The sequence below is a fragment of the Haliotis rubra genome, unplaced genomic scaffold, assembly GCF_003918875.1.
Source record: "Haliotis rubra isolate DU_JTF1 unplaced genomic scaffold, ASM391887v1 Scf386, whole genome shotgun sequence".
In the NCBI taxonomy this organism is placed as follows: domain Eukaryota; kingdom Metazoa; phylum Mollusca; class Gastropoda; order Lepetellida; family Haliotidae; genus Haliotis; species Haliotis rubra.
In genome coordinates, this window is record NW_025767064.1 from 491,265 (window position 1) to 511,547 (window position 20,283).

Below are 20,283 nucleotides of genomic sequence, written 5' to 3' on the forward strand. Positions count from 1 at the left end.
GGAGCTACGGGAACTTGTCTTCTAGTGGCTGAATAACTTCGATTAGAGTATGGGTACATACCCGAGAAGGCAGAGATGAACATAAGTTTCTCCTCGGACATTTAGGCTCTTTCAACTGAATTGACGATCTCCACATTCTGTTGAGAGTGCATATTCGGTGCGCAATATACTGGCGACAGCTCTCGAGACGACAGAGTTGCTCCGCAATTGAATGCTACCTGGGAGGCCTTCACTCTTTTAAGTCGCATAGATGAGTCTATTTTGCCACCAGCCAAAACCATCAACTGCCGGTGTATGTGTCACAGTCCCAGATCCGAAGCGGCATGAGGAGTTTCCTGAAAACTCGGATAATACCAACAGTAGTGCAGGTCGGGAAGGTTCATCAATAAGAATGAATCTCATGTCTATGTTGGGTCTTCCACAGTCTCGCACCAGCAGCATTGCCACACAGACTCTTACCCGTGGGATACGCCGCACTGCCGGCACACAGACTGATGGAAACAGTGAACCATCAGAAGATGAAAATGAATAATATTTTTGTAGCAATTATTTTGTAGTTACCACATTTTCTTTATCATACCCATTTACAGTATGACATTGATGAATCAAAGATATCTCTGTGGTACAGTAAAGATTTGTTCATGGTGTATCAAAGATATGTGGTTATCAAAGATATGCTCATGACCTGTCTAGGATATGTACATGAAGTATCAAAATATAGTTCGTGTACATCAAAGGCATGCTATGTCAAATATGTTGATGTATTAGAGATATATCTATGATGTATCAAAGGTGTATATGGTGTGTCAAAGATATGTCTTTGGTGTATCAAATATATTGATGTATCAGAGAAATATCCATGGTGTATCAGAGAAATGTCCATGGTGTATCAAAGATATATCTGGTCTGTCAAAGATATTTTCTTGGTGTGTCAAAGATTTGTCTTTGGTGTATCAAATATATTGATGTATCAGACAAATATCCATGGTGTATCAAAGATATATCTGGTGTGTCAAAGATATTTTCTTGGTGTGTCAAAGATTTGTCTTTGGTGTATCAAAGATTTGTCTTTGGTGTATCAAATATGTTGATGTATCAGACAAATATTCATGGTGTATCAAAGATATATGGTGTGTCAAAGATATTTTCTCGGTGTGTCAAAGATGTGTCTTTGTTGTAGCAAAGAAATGTCCATGGGATCTGTGTATAAAACCATATCTCAGAGAGGAGAGAATATTCATATAATGTGATTTTAATGCCACCATGAAAAACAATTAAAGCTTTCTTTTCACATGTGTTCATATGTACATGACATTCTAATGGTTATTCCTTTGTCGGGGTGAGACTGCACGAAAATATGATTGGTGTTATAAAAAATTGAAAATGAATACTTGTATATTCACACTGAAATAGGGCAAAAATACTCCTAGTCATTGTGGTGATGTACTGGTTTCTTGGAGACTGTATGTAATTTGCAGATACCTTTGCATGACAGGTTCATGCTATGCTGCACTATGCATCTACATTTGCCAAATCTGAATTTAATAGTAGCACCCTTGAAATATAGTCAACTGGATTTGTCCAACCATGTACAAGGTAAATCTGGTTAATGTAACTAAATATAGAATTGCAGTACCCAGGGGTCGTTTATCAGATGATACAACAGCCAAAGTCAATCTACAAGGAGGTGGTGGGGCAGCCTAGTGGTTAAAGTGTTGGCTCGTCATGCTGAAGACCTGGGTTCGTTGCCCCACATGGGTACAATGTGTGAAGCCCATTTCTGGTGTCCCCTGCCCGGACATTGCTGCAATATTGCTAAACGTGACATCAAACCATACTCACTCACTCACTCAAACTACAACACCAGTGTTCCAAACTCAGGAGTGCCTTAGATTCGCTACTGTAGTATTGGAACCGAATCACAACTGTTAATGTTATGGTTATGAGAAGGACTCTTTGTTTTCCCACCTAGTACTGAACACTCAAAACCAAGGTTTTACCTGATGCATAATTCCTGTTTTATTTGACTCAACAGTTTTGTTAAATACTCCCTAAATATTTTCATATGAGTCACAGGTGACACCAAAAAAATTCAAATAAGTGTTTCTTGAATCCAAGTAACTTCACCAAATACAATAACCATGCACTGGATCAGATATGATTTCACAGCTCTTTATTTATTTTGAATTAATAATGGATTTATGTTTGTAACAAAATGTTTTCATTACTCACAAATTTAAAAATTGACTCCCAAAAACATGAACTGTGTGTAGAAATTACTCTCATTTTTATCATGTCTTTGTAAAACCAAGTTAAAACACTAGTTCACACAGTGAATGCCTGTTTTTATCTTTGATCAATATTGTCTTCCTTTCACCTCATATGAAGCATGATTGTATACTTTTGATTGTATAACTTGTTTGGTTAACCAGGGTAAAGAAAGAACTTAGTTTTACTCTAGTGTAAACATGGTATAGAGGTTCAAGTTCACAATTTCAGTTCTTTTTTATACAACATTGGTTTTGCATACTTATAATATTGCAGACTTTACTTTTACAAACTACTTGCAATAATTCAGTGTTGATCATTTATTTGTTTCTCCTATCCAGACACTTGCCAGTTTGCCCTTCATGCAATGTTCTTGAGTGATTGTAAGTTATGATAATCAGAACTCTCAATCTTAAGCTCTGAGTAAGGACTGCTGTAGTCCTAAGTTCACTAAACAAAACAGAGACTGGTTCTTTGTAAGCCTCTATCAATATACAGATATACTTCCATTCTTTGTGATGAGATGTCAGGTTTTCATATTGTCGATGGTGGTACCATGCAAATATATGATAATTTTTGTCATCCGTCATCTCAGTGGCAGCAGGTAAGCCCAAACTAATGATAAGATGCAACAGCTCTGACATTGAGAATTTTTTATGCTTTTGCATATGATTATATACTTTGTCTCAAATGTATTCATTTTGCCTTGGTTTCCTTTTCAGAGCTTACTTGATATTGTCATTCTTCTTGAATTACCAGCCTGCATTTACTTGGTATTACTCTGTAAATGTGTATGGGTGTCTGTCCTCTGTGTACTTGTTCAGTATATCATAATGAGGGATACTGACTTCAAGAGACACACTGGTCAGGGAGAGTTCATATCTCTCCTGCATATCAATGAACTAACTGCATTGTTGACGGTTCATTGATTAAAAGAACATTAAATTATCTGTGTTGTGAATCTTGAAAGTGCTTTATTTTGAATAAAGTTGAAAGTAACATTTGTGACAGGAATACATCTCGGTTTGCTGAAACATACAGAAGTATGGAAAGTGAAGTACTGGATAATGTGTTAGTCAGTACCACGTTGCACATACTGCATGTACCTTCCTGTGTGCTATCATGAACTCTTCCTGTGTTTTAAATGCAACTGATCTCTATTATTTGGAAAGCCAGCCTTTGAAGACCTGTGCTGCATGAGCCATCAACACACAATATTCATTGCATGTTGTGTATAAGAGAAATCAAGATCACTGGTACAGGGTGTTGTGCATGTGATTCTGTAGTCAGGTAGAACTAATACAAGGTGTTTGTTATCATGCTTTACTTCACTGCCACTTGGGATGAAATGTGACATGCTACTTTTGCTGTATTGAGCACCAGTAAACAAACCCTAGAACAACTTCTACACCTAGCTAGGGGCAGTAGGGTAGCCTAATGGTTAAAGCGTTGGCTCGTCACGCCGAAGACCCAGGTTCGAATCCCCACATGGGTACAATGTGTGAAGCCCATTTCTGGTGTCCCCCGCCGTGATGTTGCTGGAATATTGCTAAAAGCGGCGTAAAACCAAACTCAGTCAGTCAGTCAGTCTACACCTAGCTGCAATTAACCTTTGTAAGTACCACAAAGAGAACTGGTGTAAATTACAGTAATTTTTTTTTTGTGTGTAGATTATAGATATTTTTACTTACAACAGAAGCACAGGAGGGATATTACTGAAAATGTTAAAATTTCATCAATATTTGATGAAGGTTTTTTTTATTCACTTTTTGCTCAATCCTGAGAACAAATTGTAGTGTATGGTTTTAATGAATAGCTTTATTACTTTTCTAAACTCTCTTGGCACTCGTGATGAAAACAGTACTATGTAATTCTTCTGTTGAATTTCTTTATCGTCAGCAGAAAGTAATATTTATCTTTTGTCAAGCGTGTTGTCCTTGTTTGCTGAACCCATGTACTTCAGGCTTCTGTTGCTACAGCACTTGTTGCAAATTCTTCTATATAGTTAATAAATAATATTCAAGTAAGTAAATATTAAGGTTAAGATTATAAACAAAGCCCTTGAGATCTGTATTACACTGCAGGAAATCCTGAAGTCTACAGAATAGCTGCTGCAGCATATTGTATTACACCAAGTCCATGTTGTGTAGCAGTACATATTGCATTGTTAATCAGGTATAGCTTTGGCTATTGTCACCTAAATGTACGAACCTTGTATGACCTACCTGTTGACCTCATTGCCCCGTTTGCCTACATTTTACAATGGAGACTTGTGTGGTCACTTGATAAGGACATGTTGTAACCTGGTTCACCACCAAACCTAGCAGTTACTTGATGTGTATGTTCAAGTACAATACAACTGAAGTTACTTTATGTGGTGGCATACCTGTGAAGATCCGGGTTATTATTGGCCTTCAGTAACCCATGATTGTCATAAGAGGCGACTAACGAGATCGGGTGGTCAGGCTTGCTGACTTGGTTGACACAGGTCATTGTATCCCAGTTGCGTAGATTGATGTTCACACTATTGATCACTGGATTGTCTGGTCCAGACTTGATTACTTACAGACCACCGCCATATCGCTGGAATATTGCCGAGTCCAGCGTTAAACTAAACTCACTCACTTATGTGGTGGCGTGATATTTGCTGCCTTTACATTAGCTGGGCAAGAGGTCTTTCAGGTGATGGATACCCTAGTGGTATGTGAAATATACAGAATACCATGGTTCAGTTTGAAAGTATTAGGCACAATTTGCCACCAATTCTTGTGTTCCACTGTAACAAAACCATACTTCCTCTAAACATTTTATGTCTCAAAGGATGGCTGTAAATCAACTCATAGGTCACCAGTGTGTACATATTGGAATGTGGTGTTTAATAACGATTTAGCCTGAAAGGTGAAGGTGTAATCTGTAACTTGAAAATAATATTGTTGTTGATGCTTTGACAGTGTTCTTCGTGGTTTGGGATGTAGAAGGCCAGGGTGTAGTTGATGGGATTGTAAATGCTGATGTGACAGACAATTTCTTTCCCAGTTGTATGTGTCAGTATGTATTGAAGGAATCATTTCAGAACTGGATTATGTTTTTGCTTTTGACAAGCATGGTGGATATTATTCACAATGGTCAACGACTGGTTCTGGTTCCTCTTGGAATCTATTTTGTGGGCTGGAACCATCACACAAGCAATTTGGAGCCATTGCTCAGGCATTCAATGTGTGCTTAATAAATGCATTATGCCAGCTGATTCTCCAATGGTTTTTGATGGGTGAAAGGAATTACTCTCAATAAAGTGGTTTGTTGAGAAATAGATTGGAAGTGTACTGAGAGTGCGACAGTGCCCTCGGAAGTGTGTTGGAGTGTGAAAATGATCTCTAAACAAACTGCTTGTTGCGAAGGCATGATCCTTCCACAGTGACAATGCTGTCAGTAGAGTGCTTGAGAGTGTACAGGTTTGTGACAGATTGAGAGTGCATTACACAGGTCCAAAAGCAAGTGTTGGATAAAGGGAGTCATATTACTTGTATTTTTCAGTCAATATTATGTGAACATGGCAGGAAAATGTTGGACTTTGTTTCAATCAAAGTTCAACTGCTGCTCTTGGCATGAGTGATTATTGGGCTCTGTGATGTGTATTTTTAAAGCCAAGGTATTTGACCTTGGATACTGAGATTAATTGGAAGTTCTGATTTTGAGCAAGTGATGATCATGGCTGTTACTAAACACACCTGGTACATCATGCTTTTTGGAGACAGTTTCCGTACACATAGCAATCTAGCAATCAATGTGTGCTTGTCTGAGATTACAAGTTATATACGGGATATCACCATCAGTGAATAGGATAGAGCGCTTAGGAAGATGCCAACCTAAAATGCAAATACCTTGTACACAATGATCAATGTGAATTCTTTGGTAGCTATATTTTGGAAATAGCAGGGGAAGAAAGGTTTTTAGAAAACGTATGTCTACATTCTTGGTTGGAGGAGTCACTAATATGAGGCGTTTATTTCAAACTAATATTTATTATAGCTTGTGTCCAAGCATGCGATATGTCTTATAAGAAAGATATAGAATACAATTTTATTGTCACAAGAGATACCAGATTGGTGTTTCATTTTGTGAAGTCTTTGAATTGCATCTGCCAGGCAAATTTTTATTAATGTAATGAAATGGGTGTTTCAATACATTGTCAATTTTAACAGATAATTCAGAGCTTCAGGTATCTGTGCACTATATTTAATAACCTTGATTTGTACATTCAGTGTTTTTTAGAATGTGTTTACAATTTTGATGTAAATATTGAATAATTTTAAAGAATGTATGCCTTGTGTTGAGTGTGATAGAGTGAAAGGGGGGTGGTAGGGTGGCTTGACTGTGAGCATAATGAGAATTATTTTTAGTTTTTGAAGATATTTGTAGATTTGCCTATTGAAAACATGTTCTTTGCAGGGGGAAGATAACCAAAAGAAAGTCCAACTGAAGGAAATTGTTAAACCTACATAAAATATGTTCACTTTATGTGGGTCATTATTTTGCTCAGTCCTATGAATAAAACAAAAACATGCTAGAAACTTGTGTCCTCTTTTGTGTTATGAACGTTCTGCATACAGTAGCCAGATGGGGATACTGGATTACAATTGATGTCAAGAAGATGCTCTACAACTGACCCGTGAAGATCAGTTCTTCCAGTTATATCAGGTGTACAACTGGTCCTCAGCAACTGATGATTGTCGCAAGAGGCAACTAACCGGATAACATGTCATCATATCCTAATTGCGTACATTGATGCTCATGATGTCAGTCACTGGATTGTCTGGTCCAGACTTGATTATATGCAGATTGCCGTCATATAGCTGGAATATTGCCGAGAGCAGCGTTAAACGAGAAACAAACAAAGCTCAGCTACTGTTTGCTCTTGTGTCATAATTTACTGATTGCCTGGACTGATATCAGTCTCTGCTTTGTCAGGTCCAGCCTTGATTATTTACTGGCTGCCTTCATATAGCTAAGTACTGAGTGCCACATTAAACAAGAAACATACAGTTCCAGGGCCTAGATTTTCGAAGCTCTCTTAGCGCTAAGATAGTCGTAAGTGCCATACATTAACATTAACTTACAACTATCTTAGCGTTAAGAGAGCTTCGAAAATCTAGGCCCAAGATATTCATCAGGCTGAAGTTAAGAATTGTCAGTTGTTTAAATGGAAATTGGTATGGCTCCAATGGCTGAAAGCAATGCATACACAGTGTCTTAGAAAGTGGTCAAATCTTGGGATTACACTTTCTCACTTAAAGTATATTGATTTTATGCAGGACAAGAGCAGTAGATCACACCTGTGTCATTATATTCACATGGCAGTACTTCTGATACATAACACTGCAAGTTATATTGGTATAAAAAAACATGAATAATAACGGGAAATGTTCAAGGCTAACACTACTTCAATGTATCTCAACCCCTGTATGGTAGTACTTCTGATCGTAATACTGCAAGTTATGTTGGTGTAAAAATGCGAATAATAACGGAAAGAAAATGTCCAAGAACTAATTTAAGGCATTTCTCTAGTATTTTCTGGTTGGCAATAACCAGAATCTTTACAGTGCCCTGAGCTTATATGTTTCTCCCCTACAATATCCAAACTTTGCTGTCTGACATTTATAAAACAAGCATCGTCACTAAGGTGACATAATCCCCCGCCGCAAATTATCAAATCAAACTTATAAAGTAATGAAAGTTTAAGATGAAGTTAAATGTCAACAAAAACATAATCTTGCTCTTTAGTTGGTCAAACACACATATTTTCAAGGCTGACTTTGACCTTGACATGAATGTCATAGTGTATGAAATATGCAAAACTAGTACTAAAGAAATTGCTTATTGAAAAACATTCAAGGGAGGTCTTGAAAGTCTATGAAGAAAATCCAGTGAACCGTTCTTAAAATATCTTGCTGACAATTCAGGTTAACATTATGAAATCTTCATAGTGTCATCGTGACCCTACAAATTATGTGAAGGTCACCTTCCCTGGATAAAGCTTGGTATTGAATATGAAGAAAATCCAGTGAACGGTTCTTGAGATAGCTTAACATGCAGGTAAAACGTGAAAGTCCCCTTGTGACCTTGAAATGAAGGTCAAGGTCACCAAACCTGACTTGAACCTTTCTTATAGTGTGATGAACACAGGTACCAAATATGAAAAGAATCTAGTGAACGGTTCTTAAGATATTCCAATTCGCGTACGTACGACGGAGATTACGGAGCCTAATACTATATCACCCGCGTCGCGCTAAACACGCGGTGGGGGATAACAAAGTATTGAGGGTTGAGATACACCTACAGAGAGGGAGAGACTGAACATATGAAATAGAATGTACTGTATCTGTATACAAATCGTATTGCACCCATATTGTCAGGATACATATCATCCACTATTCTGGTCCGTTTTATGTCACTCCCTTGTGTGGAGTGTCACACTTATTCTGGGTTACAACAATTCCCCAACAATCTGTTTGTCAAATGGTGACCAAATGGATTGGGTGGTCAGGCTCAGAGACACCTTGAAGCAGGTGATGGTAATGTGATGGAATGGTCTGCTGTTAATATCATTCTCTGGATTGTCCTGACTCATATTTACAGGCTGTTGTCAGATGCTCTCTCCAGTTAACTGGACCGCCTCCATGGTGTAGTGGTTAGAGCGTCCGCCTGGAGAGCGGAAGGTCGCGGGTTCGATCCCCGACCGCGTCATACCAAAACACGTTAAAATATGGTACTTGTTGGTCCCTGCCTGGCGTTCGGCATTAATGGGTACAAGGACTGGTCGGCTTGGAGTCAGTATACTGTGTCTGAGTGGGGTATTCATGCTTCACTGCGGCATGGTATCTCAGTGGGCTAGCACTATAAAACCAGCTTAAGTCTGGGCTAGTACAAGCAGCCGCACATACACATACACACGCATGCACGTCGTCATATGAGCGAAATATTCTCAAGCACGACGATAAACCCAATTTCACCTCACCTCACCTCACCTCCAGTTAACTGAAGAGGTACAACATGTTTGAAAACCAGACAAAGCATTGGTTTGTCACACAGGTTTGACTCCAGAGGTAGTAGGTATGAATTTTTTCTCATGTCTATGATGCTGACAAACTAAGGTTCATAATCATTGCTAATCACAATGGCAATCTGGATGCATACCCAAAACATCAGATTCTGGTTCATCAAAGGGACACAACTCTGTAAGTCAAATCGCATCACCTGAGACATCTAACATGACTCCCCCATCCCCATCTGATAAGAACTTAGATTAAGTGTTAATAGCATTGACAACCAATCTCTACAATATGACTTGAGTTGGAATAAATCCTTGAGCGGGACGGGGTAGCCCAGTGGTTAAGTGTTTGCTCGTTATGCCGAAGGCCCGTGTTCGATTCCCCACATGGGTACATTTCTGGGGTCCCCCTACAGTGATATTGCTGGAATATTGCTAAAAGCAGCGTAAAACCACACACTAATACTTGAGCAATTGTGTCCTCTGGAAGAAAGTGTAATAATGTTCCATTCCTAAATACATCTTTGAATACACAAAGAAAGGACTATAAAAAGTGCAGTGCCTGCACTAAAACAAGAGAAAAGGCAACTAGTAACCCAAGAAAATGTTTTGTTATCGTTTTATTACAAGTGAACCATATGCAAGCTGTTGATGATTTGCAGCTGGGAAGCACAAGGGACACAATGGGCTGACTGTACATCCCAGTTTACACACACACATAGCCTTTAGGAACTAGCAGAATGTCCTGCACAGAATCAAACAACTCTCATTTTGTGACCCTCCACGGGCTATTGTATGTTTCCTTTTGATAAACGGTCAGTTATTTTGTAACAACAGGTCAATCCAGTCAGTACCAAAAATATATGGATATCCATCACACTTGTCACAAACTTAGCTGTCAGGAGAAACAGGATTTTGCTGAGACTCATGTCAGTTTGTGATGCTGTTGAGTTATTCGGCAAACATTATCTTGTATTTGATCTTTGTGGCTGGATCTACAACATAAGCATAGTGAGGTAAGCTGACTGGCTGATCAGGATCTAATTCTGATCCAGTTTCCTGACTCGAGGTCCTCAATGTGATCTCTTGTTCCTCACTTTCACCAGCATCAACACCTACTGGGACGAGCTCAGTGGTTCCCACCTCCACCACTGATGATACGACTTGTGTCTCGATGACATAAAGAGTGTCCTCAACATCCACTTCACCGACGGCAGTAACCTCGCTGATCACATTGTCTACAGTGCCTGTGTCATCTACCTGAACCCCTTTTGTGGCTGGATCAGGTGCACAGGGAGACACACTCGAATGAGGCACATCAATGATTGGTTCCACTGACACAGTATCATCAGTCTCACTCTTAGCCTGGTTCAACACTACTCCATGTACATAAGAATGTTCAGTGGTGGCCAACTTCAAAGGTGCCTTCTCATCCTTCTTTGAAGGTTGACCAAACCTCTCGAGCATCTTGTTGGAGGTTTGAAGTGGCAACCCATTTCTCCTCAAAAGGACTCTGTTTGCTACATTTGGAAATGGAAGCCGAACTTGAAGGAAAGCTTCAGTGCTTTCTAGATCATCATACACAGACTCGTCCACATCTTCTACATCTGCAAAGGTGACTTCCGGGTCCACAAGCTCAGGTACAACAGGATAAATTCCAGCATTCTTGAAGAAACGGATGAGGATTCTTTTTGTGAAGACTTGAGGAAACACCTTCCTGACAACGACTCCAGACATTATACTTTGTGAGTGGATCTCCAAAATGTTTCTTCTGGTACTTCTTGGCCTCTTGTTTGAACAACTGGTGGAACATATCCTTCATTTCTGAGTCCAGTGATGTCTTGAGATGGTCGGTTACTGGTGGCAGTGCAAACAGTAAGACTCCATGCTTTCTTGCCCATTCAATACGTTCTATCTCAAAGTGTATCAGGTGGCCATTGTATGTTACCAACACAGGCCCATCCTTCACATCCGCATCTGCCTTCAGAAGCTTCAGAAGATGGTTCTTGAAGTAGTCCTTGAACATTGAGCTATCCATCACCCCTGAAGGTGACACACGAGCTTGTGAGTTTGGCAGAGCTCCCTCCATGAGCTTGTCACTGTAAGCACCACCACTAAACACAAAGAAAGGAGCAATAGATGACCCAGCAGCATTACTACAAAAGATGATGGACACCATATCAGAAACTTTATTGCCAGATGATTTCTTCTTTCCTAGACTCTGGTCATACTTCTGGATGTTCAGTTCATACACAGTCAAACAATAGATGTTCTCAGGTTTATCTTTTATACCATGTGTGGTCAATGTTTGAACATACTCTTGATAATACTTCTTCACAACTTCTGTACTTGCAGAAGACACAGCATTGGCTCCTTTGGGTTTCTTTGATAGCTCAGGCCAACGATTCACAAACTTTCTGTACCAGTTGTCCGATAAAGACTTGCCTTCATCAAGGACACATTTAAAAGTAGCGAGTTCTGTTGCCAGCTGTGTGACGGTGGTCCGGAGGTATGTGTAGCCGATGGCAGCCATGAACTGCACATGAAGGCAGAGTTTTTGTTCATCATCTCGGCTTATGAGAGGCCTTGGTCCTGAAGTAGCCATATATGAGTTGACTTCAAACCGACCAGCAACTCTGTCAAGGAGCGTGGTGAAAGGGATACTGAATTTCTTAGCTGCTTTTCTTGTCGACATTTTCCCTTCTTTTACAGCATTGTAGGCATTGAGCAAGGCCTCTTGAGTGTACTTCCGATAGTTCTTTCTCTGACCCATTGTGCCGTCCTGAAAACACATGGTATGAGCTACAGCAACCAAGACTTCTACTTTTGTCTAATTCTCTTAATCTTGTGTAATATTTAGTAAGAAAGATCCCTCAAGATTGACTTAGACTCATGATGGCAGGTCTTATACTTGTACTATAGAGTGCATAGACAAATTGTGTTAAGGGGAATCATGGCATCCCAATTTGTTTTCTAACTGTGTTTGAATCAAGGGACCCCCACCAAAACTTCTAAACTTAGGGTATGATATGGACTTCATTAACCTATTTACATACTAAAGGATAATGTTACATGAATGTTTTTAAGGAATGTTAATTTGTTATATTAATATTTCACCTGCATCTTCTCTTCATGGCTTTGCATGCTTCTGCGAGTCTTGAAAAGCTTGCCGTGACACATACAGATATGTGATCCCTGGCGGTGACTCTTCCTCATGTGACTTAACAATTTGGCTCCATCTCCAAATGACTTTGAACAAAAGTCACACACTGTACAAGTGTAATCATGATCATCACAATCCAAACTTTCACTTTTCACCTTCTTCTTTTTCTGAGGGCTAGGAATTTTTACAGTTAATTTTACAGGAGGTCGTTTTTTACCCCTCTTTCTTGAGGACTTTGGAGAGGTTGGTGAAGACATGGTTATTTTGCAACCTCTGAATAACCTTGATTATCACATCACAGTAAACCTCAATATCATCTTAGATACTGTGTGATGTAGCGACTGCTTTCACCTCCTTAGGTCACTTGCCCTCAATTTACATCTGAAAGAATACAAAATAGGTAAAATGCAACATGAAGTGAAGTATATTATTGTGAACCAGATGGGGCCTTTATTTATTTGTTTTTATGTATTTATCCATGTTAGTGTACACTAGGGGTGGGTATTGCAGAGAATTTATTGCGATATATTGCGATGCGAAAGCATATATTATATTGTGATATGTATTGCAATATATTGCAAGAAGTTTTTTTAAACAAAAAACTACTATTAATCGAGTTAATGCTTGGTTTATAAAGCAAAACACGACAAAGTCACTATGCTTGATTAGGCTTTAATAAAAATGTAATTTTTGGAGTAAAATTGATATTTTATACTTATCCTGACTCATGCTCTTTTTGCTTGTCTTCTTCTTCTTGCGAACATAGTGGAACACTTGTATCTCCCTAATTGAAGCTCCCTTCAATTTAAAATCACTAATTAGTATTCACCACGAGTTACCTCCTTTCCACAAGCGCGGGAACGAGGGCGCCACCTCTACCCATGTGCCTCACTCTCTCCTCATATACTGAGCCCAACATTTGAATTTACAGGAAATCCAAAGTGTTATTTGGGGAGGATGGGAGGGCTGACCTCATGAGTCAGGATAAGTATAAAATATCAATTTTACTCCAAAAATTACATATTTTTCCTTATCCTGACTCATCTCTCTTGCTTGTAGCATCCTACGGAACGGAGGTGGGAATACTAATACTTTGGATTTTTAATAATTAGTGATTTGAACTGTGATGATTGTAATAACCCTATGGGAACTTCATAAAGGCACTGAACTGATGAATTCCTGCTGCTAACTTATCAGCTGCCATATAAAAGGTTATTACCATGTACTTATTATGATAAAGTATATATAACATTAATACAATGCTTAAGACTAATAGACTTAAGCTTGTTAATATCTAGTATAAACTCCTTAGAGTTTGTTAGCTAAAATACTTTAAGATATAACATAGTACTAAGCTTAAGATATGATTAAACTTAAGCTAATTATATATTAGCAAACTCTTTAGAGTTTGTTAGTTAATATACTTATATGATATAGATATAATGCTGAGCTTAAGATATGAATAAGCTTTAGCTATATATATAATAGCAAAACTCTGTAGAGTTTGTTAGCTAATATATTTTTATAATATGAGTATAGTACTGTGCTTAAGCTATAATTAACTTAAGCTACATATATAATAGCCAAACTCTGTAGAGTTTGTTAGCTAATATATTTTTATAATATGAGTATAGTACTGTGCTTAAGCTATAATTAACTTAAGCTACATATATAATAGCCAAACTCTGTAGAGTTTGTTAGCTAATATATATTATAATATTAGTATAGTACTGAGCTTAAGATATAATTAACTTAAGCTACATATATATAGCAAAACTCTGTAGGGTTTTGTTAGCTAATATATTTTTACAATATGAGTATAGTAGTGTGCTTAAGATATAATGAACTTAAGCTACATATATAATAGCAAAACTCCGTGTAGAGTTTGTTAGCTAATATATTTTACAATATGAGTATAGTAGTGTGCTTAAGATATAATGAACTTAAGCTACATATATAATAGCAGAACTCCATTAGAGTTTGTTAGCTAACATATTTTACAATATGAGTATAGTATTGTGCTTAAGATATTATTAACTTAAGCTACATATATAATAGCCAAAAAACTCTGTAGAGTTTATTAGCTAATATGTTTATAGTGTAACCATAGTACTAAGCTTAAGATAAGATTAGACTTAAGCTAAATGTATATAGCAAAATAAACTCCTTAGAGTTTATTAACTAATATACTTTTATGTTAAAAACATAGTACTGAGCTTAAGTTATGATGAAACTTAAGCTATATATATATAATAACAAAACTCCGTCGAGTTTTGTTAGCTAATACCTTTATAATGTAAACATACTGCTTAAGATATGATGAAAACTTAAGCTAATTGTATAATAGCGAAAACAACCCTTTAGAGTTTGTTAGCTATGATATAAACCTAGTATTGAGCTTATGAAGGAAAACTTAAGCTACATATATAATAGCAAGAACTCTAATACATGTTATAATGTAAACCGTAGAGTGATGAAACTTAAGCGAAATATATAATAGCAAAACCCTCTTTTAGAGTTTTGATAGCTAATATACCTATATGATATAAACATAGTACTGCGCTTAAGATATGAATAAGCTTAAGTTACATATATAATAGCTAAAACTCTGTAGAGTTTGTTAGCTAATACATGTTATAATATAACCATATTGCTTAGAAATATGATGATACTTAAGCCAAATAGCAAAAAACTCTTTAGAGTTTGTTAGCTAATCTACTTATATGATATAAACATAGTACTAAGCTTAAGATATGAATAAGCTTAAGCTACCTATATAATAGCAAAACTCCTTAGAGTTTGTTAGCCAATATATTTTAATAATATGAGTATAGTACTATGCTTAAGGTATAATTAGCTTAAGTTACCTATATAATAGTAAAACTCCGTAGAGTTTGTTAGCTTAATTAACTTAAGCTATGTATAAAATAGCCAAAAACTCTGTAGAGTTTGTTAGCTAATGCATTTATCATGTAACCATAGTATTACTCTTAAGATATGAATAACTTAAGGTAAATATATATAATAACAAACTCTGTAGAGTTGTTAACTTATATATTGTATGATGTAATAATCATAGTACTGTGATGATAAAAGGAACTTAAGTAAATTATATATAGCATGAAGCTATTTAGTATTGTTATAAGATAAGTAAAAATCTGTTAGATTGACTTATCTTCTCCGAGGAACTGTCAGCTGTTGTGCGAGGACCATGGGATCGAATTGGTGTATACCTGAGACGTCCTCGGTGGTGATATCTCTCAGATAATGGTTTGCAACCACCATATCGGATTTCCAGAAATAAACCCTCCATTATTTCAATCACATTTGTGTAGAACAATTCTAGAAGTTAGCGCTATAATATCATGAGTATTAAGCTCATGGAGGGTCGGAATAGGTCCATCCGCATATGCACGTAGTATGACAGTTCTGATCCAAATGGAGATATAGTACATGAGACTTCACTCTGCGTAAGTTGATGATAGAGGAAATAATCTGTTGCATTTTTTCCTCCTGTTTGGTTTGGTGGAGATAAATTTACAGTGCTCTTGCTGGCCATCTTGATAGAATCATCGTATCATGGGGTCCAAGTATGTCATCCAGGCGTGTTCATAAACCTCACTTGTGAGGTGTTGGAGCACTATATTCATATCCCCCAGGTTGGGCGTGAAATTTCCGTTTTATTCTCCAAACAGAAGTTTAGTAGGTTTACTAACCATCTAGTTGTGTTAGTCGCTTGATGAAATTCAGCTGTAGTCTGAAACGCTGTGGATTTAGATCCACTTGTATCTTTCGTCTAGGTAATTCGCTGCGAAGTCCTTGACGATGTAGGTGCACAACCAGGTGTGTCTGTCCTCGTTGAACTTTATGTAAAATCGCCTGACTGCCGATCCCTCGTCTTAACTTGACAGGGGAGGTCTCTAACTTGAAGAAAGGCAGTCTAATCATGAATGTTCAGGTTAACTGGACTGTAATGAGGCTTGCTCGTTCACTGATATATAGTTGTCACTTGTGACGTAAGTCTTGAACTGTGAACAGAGATCGACCTCTGTGTAGGTCGTTGTCCCTCGCGGTCCAATCAGAACAAGGCATTTTGATTCTGTATAAATACCCGCGCTGTGATGTCACCGGTGTAGCGGGAAAAAACCCACCTTGAATAAATTCTTGTCGTCGTTGATATTAGCATAAACGTCGGTCTTCACCGTAGCTTCCCGAAGTTATCCGAGTGACCACGTGTTTCGAGGGTTAATGGTAACCGCGCGAAACCTCCGGCGCGAAATATCTCGCTCTGTAATTTTATGCTGGGTAGGTTATTTTCCTGGTTGTCGTGAAAATAATTTCAGTTTTGAATATAATTCCGACTTCCTTATATATAAGGGTATAAACAACTTGCAAGTTGTGAGCTTGTAGACTGTATACATGAATGTATCGTCATAATTGTAGAATTAACGTTGAACTTGTTGTACATATTTCTTCTCAGAAACTTTGACGATTAAGAGTTATACTCGCTGTAACAAGGCTGCTGTTCAATTTCGATATTGAATTGTCTGCAGATATGCGTAATGGTCACGCATGTAGATAATCGTATCGTCGTCCGGGATTGTATATTAGCAATTTATACGGAATAGTTGATTTCTGTGAAGATCTATGAAATGTCGTTGACTAATAATACAGCGACGTTCTGTGTTGTAAATAGCCTAAGCAATTATCTTCGCGTAGGCTTATAGACGGCATCTGGCATACAGTTGATAATCAACTTATGCGACGTCTTGAACGGACTGACGAGTAGCTATATATGACGAGTGGCTAGTATATGGAAACCTTGGAGGAGACTTCCTCGGTGAACGCCGGAGACTTCGCGAAGTTCTCGAAGTATCCCTTCTAGATCTTCTGGGTGAAGTAGACTTGGAGCCACTTAGCCTTCGCGACCATCGCGAAGGTGTTGAGTCAAAGCCCGATTAGTATATATATATATATATATAAATATATATATGAGCGCTTGCTTCGTGAACAGCCTCTGTGTTTAACAGGATGTGGGATCGGCGAAGCGCTTGCCTAAGTAGGGCCGCATGGATCATCTTATCATATTCAGAAGTCGTGTTACGAAGTCTGGTGATAAGTGTCTAATTGATCGTTCTAGATCTATTTAGGCCAGCGAACATACGTCTCGTCATGGATTCAACAGAACCAATATACGATTGTAGTTCTTATACTTGATATCGATGATCAACTTGTCTATGGGTTGATCTTCTCGGAGACTTGTGAGGGGAACGTTGATAGTTTCGCGAAGCTCTTGTATAGTCCCTCGATGTCCTTCTAGATGATGATGATCTGGATTCAGGTGTCCTTCGCGCATGCCTTCGCGAAGCTTCCTCTGCGTCCGGTCCGGGGGAACGACGATATGACCTTCGCGAAGGCTTCCGTGATGTCTGATGGTCCGAGTCCACATCTAGGGATGAAACCGCATAAGGTGATGATCTATCCTGCCTTCGCGAAGTCCTTCGCGAAGGCTGTACATCTAGGTTCCTTTCCGCCTTCGCGAAGGCCTTCGCGAAGGCTGTACATCTAGGTCCTTCGTCAAGGTGGTCCGTGACTTCCTTCGCGAAGGTGACATCGTCCTGGCTGCTACGTTGACGGGGGGTGCCTCTGGGGTGCTGTCTACGTTGGAGCCTTCGCGAAGGCTCGGACCCTGCTACCGCAGATATTGGTCCTCCATGATGTTCATAATTTGTCGCATCATGTCTTCTGGGATGGTCTGCGACGAGGTCGTCGGTGCTTTATCTGCGGTGTTAATGGAGGGGTCCACCGGAAAATCGTCCGACATCAGTGTAGAGGCATCAGGCTGCATGGTGATCTCTGCTGATGTCGTTGTAGCTGTCACCGGTCGTTTCTTGTGGCGTACGTCGGGGATGATGATCAGCTGATCATCGTAGAGGTCCAGGTCATCGGTTGGAACAATCTCGGTTGAGAAAGTCCTAGTAGACTTCGTTGATTTTCCCTCAGAGGTCGACGCTGCCCTGGGTGTGCGACGTCTGCGTTGAGTGTTGGTAATGATGGGACCCTCAGGACGATCATCGCATATCTGCGTTGGTACATCAGGCTGCATGCTGATCTGTGCCGACATCGGTCAATCTTTGATGTACATCCGGTATGATGACCGGCTGATCATCATACAGGCCCAAAACTTCGATGGGAACGGTCTCGGTTGTTGAGATGTAGTAGAAAAACCCTCTAGTCTTCTGCTGCGACGATGGGATGTCTGGGGAAGCAGGATGCTTCTTGGAGATGGCGGACTACGTCCCACACCTCTCCACCACTCTAGCGGAACACCACACGGGAGGGGAGTCGGCCAACAGCAGTAGACTGGCGAGGGGTTCCGTGTATCAGTCATACTAGACTCTGCATACGCGACCTATCTGCTGTGCGTGCCAAACGCAAAGTAAATATTAATAAAAAGGTAGAATTGGATAAATTAGTACCGCAACTGCAGTGTGAATATAATAAACATGGCGCCGTACATCATATTAAAGGCGGATCAGCAGCAGCATAAAAAACGTAATCTGCAATAGTACAGAATTTTCATCAACGTAATCCACTGAAACAAACACGGCGTCCCGTGAATAAACTGTAGAAAAACGACTAAATATCAATATATAATCGTTGAAGGATACTAGCTAAACCTCTATAGATGTCTATACGAGGTAACTAACTAAATATAAATCAAAGGATATAGTGTGTCGGGAGACACAGGCGCTCTCACGTCCAGCTCACTGGGCGAAGAAGGAGAGAGTGAGGCACATGGGTAGAGGTGGCGCCCTCGTTCCCGCGCTTGTGGAAAGGAGGTAACTCGTGGTGAATACTAATTAGTGATTTTAAATTGAAGGGAGCTTCAATTAGGGAGATACAAGTGTTCCACTATGTTCGCAAGAAGAAGAAGACAAGCAAAAAGAGCATGAGTCAGGATAAGGAAAAAAAGCGGGGTTATGGGCAGAATTCTTACCTGAAAATACACAAAAAGAATACAGTTCAGTTGTACCATGCACCTGGGGAAAACCCAAATTGATGCAGGCTATCACTAGTATCAGACCTGTATCCAGTGATTACAAAATGAGCTCAAGCTCACGTCAACCACAATTACTTCCCAGTCTGTTGGGCAGTTATCAGCTCAAAATAGCTGACATATTCACAGCTTTACCAGGTGGTACAAATGATATGTGCAAACGGTGATTCACAGGAACACTGTAGTTGTACAAATTGTAGACTTGTGAATGATGAAAATTGCAAAAGTCAATAAAACTGTTATTATTTTCACAGTTTACAGTTATTAAGCATTATATACTTGTTACTTTTGACATAGATAGCACTGTTCCGCTCCCTTCTTCAAATATTCTACCTGAGATGGAGATGATTGTGATCGAAATAAGGACCAGCTGAATACGTAGAGGTTCTATTTTCAATAATGACAAATCGGGACATCACATTTGACGGAAATATTAGCCCTGTTTGGTGCAAATTGTAAAGAAACTCGAAAGTTGAATCCCTTATCGTTCTGCACACTACATGCAATGTTTACAACAGAGGTTATTCATCTTACAAATATCAAATTAATCGTCAATATATTTCTTCCTTACCGGAAGTAGAATGTACTCTAAGTAACTCTTTAGAATCGGAGGAAAAATATGAAAAGTATTAAAAGGAGAGAGGAAGTTTTAACGAACGTAATGAATATTATTTTTCGTTTTCGCATAATCTCCAATAATGAATTGAAAATAAATGAAAAAAATAATATGAAACCTTTTAATTA

At 38.8% G+C, this 20,283-nt stretch overlaps 2 protein-coding genes across 4 annotated transcripts in view; one reads left to right on the forward strand and one right to left on the reverse strand.

The window, feature by feature from the left end:
- LOC124286542 overlaps positions 1 to 2,237 on the forward strand; it is a 45,264-nt gene extending 43,027 nt beyond the window's left edge. Inside the window, 1 exon segment of the mRNA XM_046722907.1 lies at positions 327 to 2,237. Within this exon segment, the coding sequence (XP_046578863.1) occupies positions 327 to 532 (206 nt within the window). The 3' untranslated portion in view covers positions 533 to 2,237.
- Positions 2,238 to 9,919: 7,682 nt separating this feature from the next.
- On the reverse strand, positions 9,920 to 20,170 carry LOC124286551. 3 transcript variants are annotated; one of them, XM_046722922.1, is made up of 3 exons: positions 20,111 to 20,170; positions 12,434 to 12,860; positions 9,920 to 12,098 (listed from the first exon to the last, which is right to left on the reverse strand). In XM_046722922.1, exons 2-3 carry the CDS (start codon positions 12,734 to 12,736, stop codon positions 10,953 to 10,955), a joined length of 1,449 nt encoding a protein of 482 aa, XP_046578878.1. In that variant the 5' UTR covers positions 12,737 to 12,860; positions 20,111 to 20,170; the 3' UTR covers positions 9,920 to 10,952. The 3 variants fall into 3 exon arrangements, with proteins under 3 accessions (XP_046578878.1, XP_046578876.1, XP_046578877.1); XM_046722920.1 differs by lacking the exon at positions 20,111 to 20,170 and adding an exon at positions 19,873 to 20,092; XM_046722921.1 differs by lacking the exon at positions 20,111 to 20,170 and adding an exon at positions 19,480 to 19,835.
- Positions 20,171 to 20,283: the final 113 nt, after the last annotated feature.